A 13,362-nucleotide genomic window follows, 5' to 3' on the forward strand; every position below is an offset into this window, starting at 1 on the left:
TTCATCGACTGTGAAAAACACAAAAAAATTTACTTCCTAATCCGTAATAATTTAATCTTCGGATCTAAAAGGCAAGGAATTATACCGAATAAACTTGCCCCAATGGTTTCACTTACTTGGAAGTCATTTATTTTGGAAGGCCGTAAAAATTATTCACTATTGCTCAACATATATATTATTTAAATTTCGCATTTCATTATTATCTGTATTGATGATTCTTTTTAAAAGTAATTTTGGTAATTCTCAACAAGGCCAGCATGTAAATCGAAAGGTATAGGAGCAATACCAATCTATTTTTAGTAGCTTGTCAACCATCCATTAACGCGGGGAGCTTGTTTTGTGACGACCAAGGAAATCTAACGGCAATTCTAGCTGCCGTGATTGGCGTACTTTTTTTCGTTTGCATTTTGGAGGCTTTGATTATCTGCAAACTGTGAGTTTGATCTTCATTGTGATGGTAATAACCCAACACAGAAGCTGCCCCTTTCTAATGGTAACAATAAACCTTCATTTAAAAGCAACAATTAACCTTAATTTGAAAGTATAGGTAAATACCATGAGTCTGAGTACAAAAAAAGAAACAACTAAAATAAGAATGAATAAATAAGTAATAATATCTATCTGACATTTTAATAGTAGCTTTAGTGGAAAAATTGAATAGAGTTTTCGAAGGATAACACGAATATGTGAGAAAGAGCGACTGCTCTTTATGTCCCAGATCCGTAGTTAATTGTTCAAACAACCTGAGATCATGTAGTATACACTTTTAAGCGTGTAGAAATACATACCCTATATAATTTTCAAATACAAACCAACTCATTTTTTTTTTGTATATGAGAAGTAAAATATAAGAAAATATAAAATCACTTCACTTTCCCATAAGGCAGTGAAAAACTTACAAAAGTGACAGACCCCCTAAGCACTTTGAATAACTCGTGTAGAAAGCTGGAACATGTCTAATTTTAATGGAATATTTCATTGCAGGAATTACAAGAAAACGAAAGTTTCTCCAACTGCTATGCTTCACGATAGTTATGACCCTTTCCATCCTCAATATGTGCAACGAAAATTACCATCGTACGCCCGCATGTGATAAAGCTTCTGCTTCTGTGTAACTACATAACATTTTACACTGGAATTTTGTTAAAGATAATAAATTTTTATATGCTAATAAAGTTGCGTATTAAATTGTATTTAAAGTTTAAAAAATAATTATTATTCAAAGTTTAAAAAATAATACCATAATTTTGAATTCCCCATTTTATTGCCTTTATCAAGAAAAGTCGAAAAACATTGATTGTGGTCTCCGCGAGAAAAATTTATAATAAACAGTTGATTGTATTATTTCTGCAAGACATATGGTGTAATCCAATAAACAGATTGTTGAAGACTCTAAGTTACGAAATGCCTTTTTTAAATGAGTTTAGTTGACCTATGAATTTTAGATGGCGAGGAGCACGGGAGTCGGAGTCGGACTCTGTAGTCGGGACTGGAGTAAGACCACGTAAATCTACCCGAGTCCGACATACGCGTGCGCAGTACCAAATTTCAAAACTGATATGGCCGCCAAATGGAAATTTTGAAGGTGAAATAGCATATGGTGGAATATTTCCCACCATGTATTGTGAGTGAATGAATTATACGACACCCCTGTTAGTGGATTTCTGATTATCCACGTTATTTTAGTTACGTAAATTGGTGAAATATAGGCTGTACAGTAAAGGCGGGACTCGGGACCCGACAAAATCGCACATTTGATCTGAGTCGGACTCGGGACTCAGGAGTCGGACTCGGGTTATTTTTAACTGACTCCGCAGCCCTGACGAGGGTACTAACAATATCCAAGATGTTAGCTCCTATAGTGCATTTCGAGACAAACAACATTAGACACAACAAGATTTCCAAAAATTCCATTTGCAAACTAATCTACAAATACCTTAGTTTACCAAAATCACTTAGAAAAACAATAAATACAAATATGTGATATGTACCATTTATTAAGTTTGATATATGGGAAAGACTATTTATCTAAAACTCTACGTCAGTTGAAGGCTTTGCTTAAGCACTAATTTATCCTAATCCTTTACTGGGTAATACAGTTAAATACAGCATTTTGCTTTGCCATTTTATTTATTAATTATCCATATACGTACAAAATATAATTGCCCTCCAACGCCTATTTTATTTATGTCTGAAACTACACAAAATATTTGCCAGAGCACCCTTATGGCAAACAATAGTCATTTTACGATGGTATGCTTTTATTATTTTGGAGGAATCAGTTGTGAAAAGTATAAAATAACTATTGAATTCTCAATCAACAAATGATTCAAAGTTCCACGTTAATTTACGTTAAAAGCGATGTTGTTTTTTAAAGGTCAATGCATTAAAGAACAAAAGATGCGAGGCCAAAATCTGTCGAATTATAAATCCAAAAAAGTAATTTGCAGTGTTCTATGAACGAATTTAAAGCGGGCGTCTTCGGCAGCAAAACGGTTGCGCTCAATCATTAGTTGCTTTTTAGCTTGGCCTGGTACATCTTGGTCATCGTTTCCGAGCTATCGCCGACGCTTTCTTTGTAGAGCGGGTGAGCCTTCATGCCGTCAAGCCACTTTTTCAGATTGGGAAAGTCGCAGAAGTTGCTGTACTCGCACAGGTCCAGAATGGAGAGCGAAGCGACGGCGGCCATGTCTGTAGTTAACAAAAAAAATAAGGTTAAATTTAAGACGGGTTGACTGGTGTGAAAGATCTTACATAGGAAATGGCACCTCTTGAAAAAAGGTGAGCCTATACCTCGAATAAACTGCACATTTAGTAACAATATGTATATGTATTTTAACAAGTTTTAGTAACAATATGTATATGTATTTTTACCAAGTTTTAGTAACAATATGTATATGTATTTTTACCAAGTATTATCTAATCGTTTTTTTTTGTACTCAAAACTATAAGATAAGATTCTTTTCGTTTTATTGAGTTTTTTTTTTCGTTTTTTGTTTCATTTTTACCGTGGCCCAATAGAATTCCTAAACCTTAATGTGTAAGCTGACTAGCCACTTGGCCTTTCGCTGCTCCTACTACCTGATTTCTTCCTTTGTGTATTCTTGCTTGTGTACAAGTTTTGGCAAATGGAGCATAATGGTTAGAAGTTGTAGTAAGAAAATCAAGTCCATACACAAGTAGGTATTATGCTGAACGTTTCTTCTAATAGTTTCGAGAAAGAGTCATTCGAAACGTGAAATATGATAGCTACTTATGTATGGACTTTAATACTGTGATGGGATTATTTTAAAATATAAAATATAAAGAGGATTCTTTCGTAGTGTAGTTATGAATAAAAACAAACGAGGATATGCTCTAAATCTTTTCTGTGTCTAGTTGATAAAAAAAAAATTAGTTACGAGATTAGTGCGGCATTTCGGCACTTTCAAGTGGTGGTTAGACTAATCCGGTGCAATAAAGAGTAGCTCGTGTGAACAAAAAAGGCAAAAAAAAGGCATGCTGCGTTCATTACTTACCCGCAATGGTCATTGTTTCACCGGCCAAGAACTTGGTCTTTGAAAGAAGTTTTTCATAGACGGCCAGAGCTTTATGCATCTCTGGCTCATCACCAAGGCCGGGTTTTTGACCCAAGAACAGAACTGGAAACGGTTTCTGTGCAAAATACAAACCCGTGAACGCAAATCCTCGTTTTCCCGTTAACTATAGGATTAACACTGTTTATCTTACTCAAAACAAATCTCAATATATCTAACCATGTAAACTTGTTACCTAACTTTGGGTTACTTGTGACCCATAAGTTGAGATATGGTGTAGATTAAGTGTTGCGTAAACTATAGCTACGTTCTGTGAAAAGGTGAATAAATAATTCAATATGAATTTTTTAATTTCTTTGATCACTGTACAAGGTCTTGAAGTGTTACTCCACCTTGACACTAAATGCCGTACAACGCATGTGTGTAAATATATTGATGAAAACAACTATGGCCATGCAAAAGTATCGGCATTACCGTGGACATAAAAAAAATAGAAAAACACGATTTTTTTTAGCTAGAGTCCAGCTTACAACATTTGCATTTGAAAACAAAGTACCAAAAAATCGAACCATCTTTTTTTCAGCTAAACAGCCAATAATATGGCGTATGGAGTTAAACTCGAAATAGCAAAACACGAAAGTGTTTTTTTAGCTGGAGCACAACTTACGACATATTTGTACATTGCATCCATGGTGTCGGAATCAATGGCCAAGACCTGGTCAACTCGTGCCCTTTTGTCGGCCTCCTTAGGGTAAAATTCACCTTTGGTGTCGTATTTGTTGCCCAGGTACTGCAGGATGGCGCGACTGTTTCAAAAAGAAATTGTTAATAGGAAATTCATAGAAAATACGAATGTGTTCTTCGCCTAATGAAGCGACTCCTGAAAAAAAATTAAAACGGGCTTTCGGGTACCATTTTTTATGTAAAATCTAAAACATTGCCTTTATGTAAAATCTAAAACATTGACTTGGATTCCTTTTTAACGACACACTTTTCCTGACCCGAAGCGTTAGAGACATTTAACAAACTATTTATAATGTCGTTTTTTCCGAGGAACTGTACTTCATATGTAAACGGGTATAAAGTTTGGCTGAATTGTGCGCCTGATTCGCGAAAGAACATATACTGAAATGTCTAACTTTCAGACACAGGTTTTTTCATCTATACTTTGTAAATTGTGATTTTTAACTTGGTAAATTGAGGCAGGTCAAAACAAACGGACAAATATCGAAGGGTCAAATAAAAAGTATACTCAAATAAATACCTTTACAGTGGCGTTTTGAACGTAAAGTTCGTTTTACCAGATAACATAATATACAGTTTTTAAATTAAAAATGTGAATTCAGCAAAATGTTACAGATTTCAAACAAGCAGGTAAAATATTGAACCAAGGAATGAGTGTCTGGCGCAAAGCTCGGCCTCACATAAAAAAAGTCTAAGCATTTTTTAACCTTAAAAAAAAATTGTAAAAATCGCATTACCTTTCGCCCAGGTTTATGGACCCGTCTAAGATGGCCGGCATCTTGCCGCGGATGTTGACCTCAAGGAATGCATCGCTCTGCAGTTCGTTGTTAGCGAAGTCGACCACGTGCAGCTTGTAATCGACGTTCATCGCGCGTAACCCGAACAAGACCATGCGGCAAGGCGGACTGGCCTCGTGGTAGTAGAAGGTCAAACCCATATTGTTAGAGGTCGTTACTGCGTGCAGAGGATTTTGCAAACAAAGAATTCGGAGCGCTACTGTCTCGGCCTATATACGCACAAAAGCGAAACAAGAATTAGAGTTATATTGACGTTGGAAGATTACTCGTGACCTTAGTCATGTTGTTGGAGTTTGGATGTTTGCTCCAACAGACTAATGAAACTGTCACACATGGCGATATTTCCTACATTAAAATAGGAGTTCTGGTTCCTTTCTCTTAATCTTTTGTTCCCAAACCATACTATAAGGTTGGTCACGTTGGCAAATCCTGCTTTAAAACTAACAGAAATGTAGCGAAGGTTTTGTGCCAATGGCTGAGCGCACAGTATGATAAGCATAACTCACAAACTTATTTAAAACGAATTTACACCTGTTACGAATGGTTTTCTATTCCAGGGGTGAACCACACGTTATAAGCCTGCAATTTGACCCAGATCTTTTTCATGTCAAATGTATATGTCAACGTTCGAGCTATCACAATTTATCAACAGACAGAACCCAGAGTATACACAATATCATTTAGAGAATTAAAAAATACAGTAATATTTTGCTTGGGTCGACTTCGTAAAATTCCAAATGGGCTTCAGGGGCATTTACTTGTATCTCAGCTCAAACAACAGCAAAGCTAAAAACAGAAGGCTTCGGAAAACGTGAACATGTCGATCACCTCTTGAAAGAACAACACAAACAGCGAAATATTTTTTGCACTTTAATGGTCTAGGAGCGGCCAATGCTGTTTTATTTTTCACGAGACCGATTCAGCGAAAAGGTTGCGAAAGAACGCACTACAATCGCAAAAGCAATCAAACGCCAGCCATAGACATTAACTATAGTCAGGTAGCGTCATCAAAATGAAACCCCACCCTCAATACTTTTGCACATTAGGCGCGTCAACAGCGAAATGTCTTTATCGATACTCAGTGTTTTGAAAACCTATTTTAAAAAAGGAACAACGTTTGGCATGCTGTGATTTAAATTGATTTCAGTTTAAACGTCAATGTGCACATATACAGCACGAACAAAGCCTCGCACTACGTATTTTACCCTTAGTTTACTTTTGATGTCATCTTGCAACTAACAAATCTACCAACCAATTATTCTAAACTTCTCCCACCTCCCACCAAAAAGAACGTATAATCCTCAATTTAAAACAAAATCAAGTTAAAGTAATTCAGGATAGTTGAGAAAAACGTAAATGTCTTCCATGACTATAGATCAAGGTTTCCCAAACTGTGGTCCGCGGACCATTGGTGGTCCGCGACGACTGCACAGGAGGTCTGTGGCGATTTCACGCATATACGCCTTTCGTTGTAGTCAAAAAGTTACAGATTCACAAATAGTGGTCCGTCGTCCAAAAAAGTTTAGGAAACCCTGCTATAGATTATAGAAGAAACAATAATGCACACCAGCGTGGACTAAAATTAGTAATTGACTTAAATATCTTGGTCGTTCTAAAAACTAAACAACTTTGCGAAGGAAGTAATGCTTACATGTCATCTAGACACATATAAACGTTGTTTAGATAGACAAACTAAACCAGTACACTGTTAAGCATACAGGCAAAACTGCTCCACAAATGCTCTATTACAACTGTTTAAGGCGTCAGTAATCAAACGACCAGTTTAGTTTTATCTGAACAAACACCTCAATAGGCCACTACAAACGTAGCTTACGGCAAACATTGACATTGCAAGCTTCAGCGATTTTGATTTTTTCACTACACAAGGTTGTAAACCTTAAACGCTATTAGGCGCCTAACAATGCATGTGCGATCCCACATTTAAGGCCTAACAATCAAATTTGTGGTAAATTTGGAAATAATTTTAGGATTAAGATTAGAACGTACAAGCAATTAACAAATTAGATATATCGTAAATCCCTATTTATAACAACGTGCTGCATTTCTTACCGGCCACTTGACTGGTGCAAACGTTTCCCATCTTTTTGTATACTTTTAAACAGCAAAGGTTCGCTTATTTTCCAAGATCGGCTTCAACCAGGTAACAACGCTCGGATAGGCCGTGTATAAATGCGATCGAAAAATGAAAACATTGGCCAGCGTTTGGGCGACGTCCTAACGCACAAATCACAATGGACTCACATTACACAACAATCGGGTATCCAGGGCCAACCGTATACGCGCCCTATTGTCCATGGCGGGATTTGGTCGGGTGCGGCCGTGTTTGTTTTACTTCAATACTATATTATTTCTATATTTTCCTGGATGGTAATTGTTTAGAAGATTTAGTAAGAATTTGCAAGTGTTAATAATTACAGTCAGATATGTCACAACAAGTATAAGTGTTTTAAAAGTTCAAAAACATCGTTATTATGTTTCTTTTTTGCGCATTATACCGTAGTTGCGAACGTAATTTGTAACTTCATTGCAAACGTAATTTGTAGGACATGGAGTCCAAACTATTACGCAAACATAACAATGTGAACGCTTTCAATAACCTAGTTTTACAACGTAGCTCCGACGTCGCATGAACTTTGTCCGGATCACACATTTTTACGTAAAAATAACGTCTGTGATAAACGTATAAATAACGTCGCTGAACATCGTAATTTGCAACGTCTAATCTACGTCGTCTGGAATGGACACTTCTACGTAAAAACAACGTTCATGATGAACGTATAAATAACGTAGTTGCACAACGTCGCATCTAGGTCGTAAAGTGTCGACGCTTTTACGTGAAAATAACGTTCATGATAAACGTCTAAATAACGTAGTTGCACAACGTCGCATCTACATCGTTTGGTGTCGACGCTTTTACGTGAAAATATCGTTCAGGATAAACGTATAAATAACGTCGCTGAACATCGTAATTTGCAACGTCTAATCTACGTCATCTGGAGTAGACACTTCTACGTAAAAATAACGTTTATGATAAACGCATAAATAACGTAGTTGCACAACGTCGCATCTAGGTCGTAAAGTGTCGACGTTTTTACGTAGAAATAACGTTGGTTGCAACGTCTTATCGACCAAACTTAAACCAAAAATCTACGTCGCTGCGACGTCAAATTGTTAGCTGGGATATAGCCTGGTTGTGCGAAAATATTACGATTAACACTTTAGATTAAATAAAACTGGCCATGTGATGTTGAAGATCAACGTAAGCGTCCTCGTATTGCGAAACGCTTTGAAGAAACCTATATGCTCACCAACAATTAGGAATGAGCATTATTTTTAGATTGGAGTCCATACTTTTTCAATTATAGGGAGCTATCGATTTCGATCCAATAAGACAAAGATATTGGCTGCTTGATTTGTCATTAAACGCAACGCTTGTAATATTTTAATCGGTTGCAATATATTAACTTCACAATCTGGAATAAAACAGCCTAACGGCTAAGGTCATCATTTCTTTTATAAGCTTGAAAGCAAAAGCTCAGCACATTTTGAACTTAACCTAGCTTATTTAACCAACGTAACGATGACTTAGCTTTAGCATGAGTCGAATATATTTGTTTCCAAAAATATCTCGCATAGATATCCAAATAAAGACTATAGGTTCCTAAGAGCAACTCCAAGCTTGTGACCAACTTTGCCGCGCCCTTTACGTTTCGCGTCACTTCGCTTGTATGCGAAAAACTCCAACAGGCCCCAAAAAACCTCTACTTGCTGTACAGGTATATGGATGACATCGTCCAAACAATGCTGAGGCTGATATGAAGGACCCGTCTTGGATTTCTTTGCTCACACGATAACTCAAGTCTGTTTGCAATCTGCTAATCTCGATTAGTACGATTTAAAGTAAAATCTCTTTCGGAAAACATGACTTAGGTCGTTTTGGCAGATTATACGCTACAAAAATTGCGTTATGAACATGTTGAAGAATGAATTGCGTGCGTTGTATTGAACAATGTGGGAAGAATTTATTAACAAAATCTGATTTTAATCAGTCAAACACCTATAGTGTCTCAAAACTAACTCCCAAAAACTACACATTACACATTAAAAATCTTAAAACTGGTTGGGAAGCATTTGTCATCTAGTTAAACGTGTCACTATTCGCCTTATATTTGAAAAGCGATAACGTTTTATAGCTGAGTAAAATAAGCGAAGCCACGCACCAACAACTAATGACGCGCTCAACCAGTTAACTAATGACTCCTGACCTGTTCAGCATAACATAGTGTTCATTTCCAGGCGTTTTGACCCAATTCAAACACTCCATTGACAATTACGTTTTGCAAATTCCGCTATCATTTTGACAATTTTTGTTTCGTTGAATGATAAAAGGCAAATTGCATTACATGATTGTAATAAAAATGCCCCAAAGCATATAATTCAAATTGAAACATTTGCGGTACACCAACACGGTGTAATTTTTTTGACACATCAGCTAATATGAAATACAGCCGAAATCAAAGGAACGTTTTGTGATTATAATTGTCCTTATATTCCCATAATAATTAATCTTTCGGCGTTTCGCTTTTGCCTTAAGGTTGGGAACCATTGTTGTAGCCTATATAGTTTTTTTTTTTTCTATTGAACGCAACATATATAGGCTTAACAAGTTTTACGAAATACGGACAATCCCGCCGTTAGCCGAACTTAAATCGTGTTGGCAAACCCGATTAGGCGAGCAGCGGCAGTGACAAGGCACTTTTCCCGCTGCTGCAGAACAACCGACGACTGACAGAATTCGTCGTACGGTGATAGATTGACCTTTCTACCAGCATTAAGCCTAATAGTCTACATTGCAGCTACCGACAGACCGTAACCCACATCCGTGATACGAATGAGCCGCTAACGAGATTTTTAACGTGTTCTGCTGTCGGTTATTTAGACTGAATGATTGCAAAATTATCAGTCGACGAAATTAATGCTATAAATGAGTGATTTCGCCACCTTTTATTCATGATGTGAAGTCGTTTCGGAACTATTATTGCACGACATACGTATGTTCCGATGGTAACCAACTTAGAGAGCAGAGCGGTCTGGCCCAACCTGCTCTATTTTAACACAAAGTCTTACATGTATTTTTATATAGCAGCGTTTCTGGCTTTTTGCATGCAAAAACAAAACTAATAAAACACAACCTCTATGCCTATGAATTGCACATAACTTCATTTCTGGTTTGCAAAGAGTAGTGGTTCTCAACCTTTTCATTCCTCGGACTAATTTAACCAATATTCAAACTCAATCTATACCCTATGTGGAATTTACCCCCGCTTGAGAACCTCTAGCATATAGGGCTGTCGCAAGTGGTAAATACAATATTAGGGGTAACACCTAAACGGAAAGAAAACTCTGGTTGAAAGGTTAATGCTTCTAATGTTTCATTTTATTTTCATTCTGCCAAACTATTTTTGGGCATTTCCTTTAATAATGCTTTAGTAATCTATTTCACGGGGGGTATGGCCTTTTATGTATTTTACAGGTAACATGGCCTGTTATATGGAAATGCTATTGTCAGCTGGTTGGTTGACTTATCTGTATACCCTTTTGCACATATTTACGATTCTTTATATAACTCAACACTTACTGTATTACTGCACATCGTTTACTAAATAATTAATCAATGAACGCTCTTTTATCATAACTAATGTTTTTCAGTTTCCCGACCTTGCATGCTAATTACTATAAATTTAACCGCTTGTCAAAGGTGCCTAAGCTTTTACAGATGGAGTCCAATTACTCGTCTGTTCTATTTTAAGGCTGCTAGTAACCGATAGCTACATGAGAAAGTTAAACTCAGTCAACATACAACTACAAGTCAAACACGCTGATTCAGCGACACTGAACAGATCGTGCTCAATAGAGCAAAAAGTATTGCGCGTGCGCCCTTATACTGCATGATTTTGTGACTTGCTCGTAAAAACAGGTGCTTTTCCAAACACTATACTGTGAAAAACGAGTTGTTTCTTGTTCCTATGCCGCAGTTCGTGTTAAGTTATCTATGGTGAGTGCTGTCGATATCTGAAAATATTGCGTTTATTGTTTCAAATGTCCTATAGGTCTGATTCGGTATCGTAAAGTCGCACCAACAAAAGACAATATACTGTTGCTGCGCCTGCCAGGATTTGTTTCAATTGTGAAATTGTTATTTCGGCATTATGCAATAAATTACCAACGTTTCCACCACCTATATTCGGGCAATCTTCTTCAGGGTAATATTATTACAACGTATAGGCGAAAGTATACATATACCAGGCAAACAGTTTTTTGCCTATTGCAATATTATTGCCCTGAATAATATTGCCCAAATATAGGGTGTCGGAACGTAAAAAAAATTGCCAAAAGTATTTTATTTGCGGAGCATCTATGATAGGTTAATACGTTTTGTTTCAATAAAGGGAAACATTGTTTTAAACAGGTTTCACTTTCTCTGTCTCTCCCGACAAATTAAATCATTTTTCGAGACGTTGAGTGTTTAAGAAAAGGCAAACAAAAAATCGACGCTTTAAAAACCGAAAGCATGTTTAAATATAGTTCTAATAGGGGCTACAATTTATAATCGTTGCTGGGTGACACTTTACGGCAAAACAACGGTCCGACAAAACGTTATTGGTAGTTTAAATAATTGGGCTCCACTACCTTAGTGTAGGGGTACATTTTAATATTTTACCATATCGTATTGTTTGTTTTATCGACACAAAAATGTGAATTGTAAAAAAAAGTATTCAATGCTTAAAAAATGTGCACGGAGGTTTTACAGCAGAACTTAAAAAATAACATTAAGAGCGTCGGCAATGTTTTTAAATGTTTAAAGAGCTGTAGGCTATCACAAATCGCATATACGTAGCCTGTTACAATGAATAAAGAGTTATTCGGAATGTTCAAAATTATACTTACTTCAGAACGAGATTTCAAATTCAAACTACATCTTACAACAACTTACAACCATTGTGCTGCAAACTGTATAGTGTAGTCTTTACATGTTTAAAGAGTTGCATTACAAACCGCATACTGGTATAGGCCTAAGCATGCAGTTTCAAATACCTGTAGTAAATTCGTATCGACGCAGCCACCGCTTGTCAACTAGTTGAACATTCTCAGCATGTTGCACACCAAAACTTTTCAGGTAATAGCTGGAAAATGGGGAAATCAAACTCAGATAGACTGAAAAAGCGATGTGCGATCTTTTACATTTTATTCCGATACCGATACCCGTTATTTGGGCAAAAAGTATCGCGTTTCGAACCGTACCGTCACAGAAAAAAGCAACATGCAAGTTATTATATTATGAAATTAAAGCAGCATGGAGGTTGCGCCTCTATAGCTCAGTGGTAAAGAACTGGTCTCGTGAACCAGGGGTCGTAAAAGATCCAACCATTTCTCCCTGAAAAAATACCACAACATACTCAAATCCAATCCTTTGCACCCCAGACAGCCTTAAGCCACCATAAGCCACAAAACCAGCCGAGAGGGCAAAACCTTCAATTTATGGGGTTAGGATATTTTAAAATTTCAATCCCTATAATTGACATTTGACCATCACCAAAACGATAAAATAGAAACGTTTGATTACCCCCAGTTGGTAACGAACTATGTTTTGATGTATTTAACTTTGAAGATTAAATTGCTGCGCTGAATCGCAGATCGCTTAAATTCCTATTATATTTTGGTATCGATTGGTAGTGATACCGTCCTGTCCCTCCGACTCCGTGAGTCGCAAACGGCGTTCGACGTCTAAATCAGTGCAGGGGTACCTGAAAAAAAATTGCTGTTATTTCACCTGTGTTTTTTGCTGGCGTTGGCTGCGGACGAGTAACCGATCCGTTAAAGTACGTTATAAAATATAGGCGCAGGAATTTTTTTTTTTTTAGATGGAACAATGGTTGTTGGTATGGATACACATACGCGTGTGTTCTTTAACGATCAGAAAGCGCCTTACGGTCGGGGTTGTTGGTTCAAACCCCACCTCACTTTAAATTATTGGCTTTTACGTACCGCCTTTAAGACCTATCTACTTTATTATCTTAAGTGTTATGTTTGCAACTACTGCGTTTTGATATGTTTTTAACTTTGAGTTAAAAAAAAACAGATACCGATACCAACAATTGGCATCGGACATCGGCAACGATTCGATATTATCGGGCATCCCTACACTGAACCTAAATACTTTGATATTGCATGTCCAGCCATTATGGTATACATATAGGCTTTGC

General features: G+C 36.9%; 1 protein-coding gene across 1 annotated transcript; it reads right to left on the reverse strand.

Annotated features, from left to right (window-relative positions):
• Positions 1-2,240: 2,240 nt before the first annotated feature.
• On the reverse strand, positions 2,241-7,286 carry LOC146163351 (glutathione S-transferase 1-like). Its single transcript, XM_083382868.1, has 5 exons — positions 7,148-7,286; positions 5,018-5,234; positions 4,204-4,342; positions 3,519-3,654; positions 2,241-2,691 (listed from the first exon to the last, which is right to left on the reverse strand). Exons 1-5 carry the CDS (start codon positions 7,176-7,178, stop codon positions 2,510-2,512), a joined length of 705 nt encoding a protein of 234 aa, XP_083238994.1. The 5' UTR covers positions 7,179-7,286; the 3' UTR covers positions 2,241-2,509.
• Between the last annotated feature and the right edge of the window lie 6,076 nt (positions 7,287-13,362).

Source organism: Ascidiella aspersa, chromosome 2 (assembly GCF_963924565.1).
Source record: "Ascidiella aspersa chromosome 2, kaAscAspe10.2, whole genome shotgun sequence".
Classification (NCBI taxonomy): Eukaryota; Metazoa; Chordata; class Ascidiacea; order Phlebobranchia; family Ascidiidae; genus Ascidiella; species Ascidiella aspersa.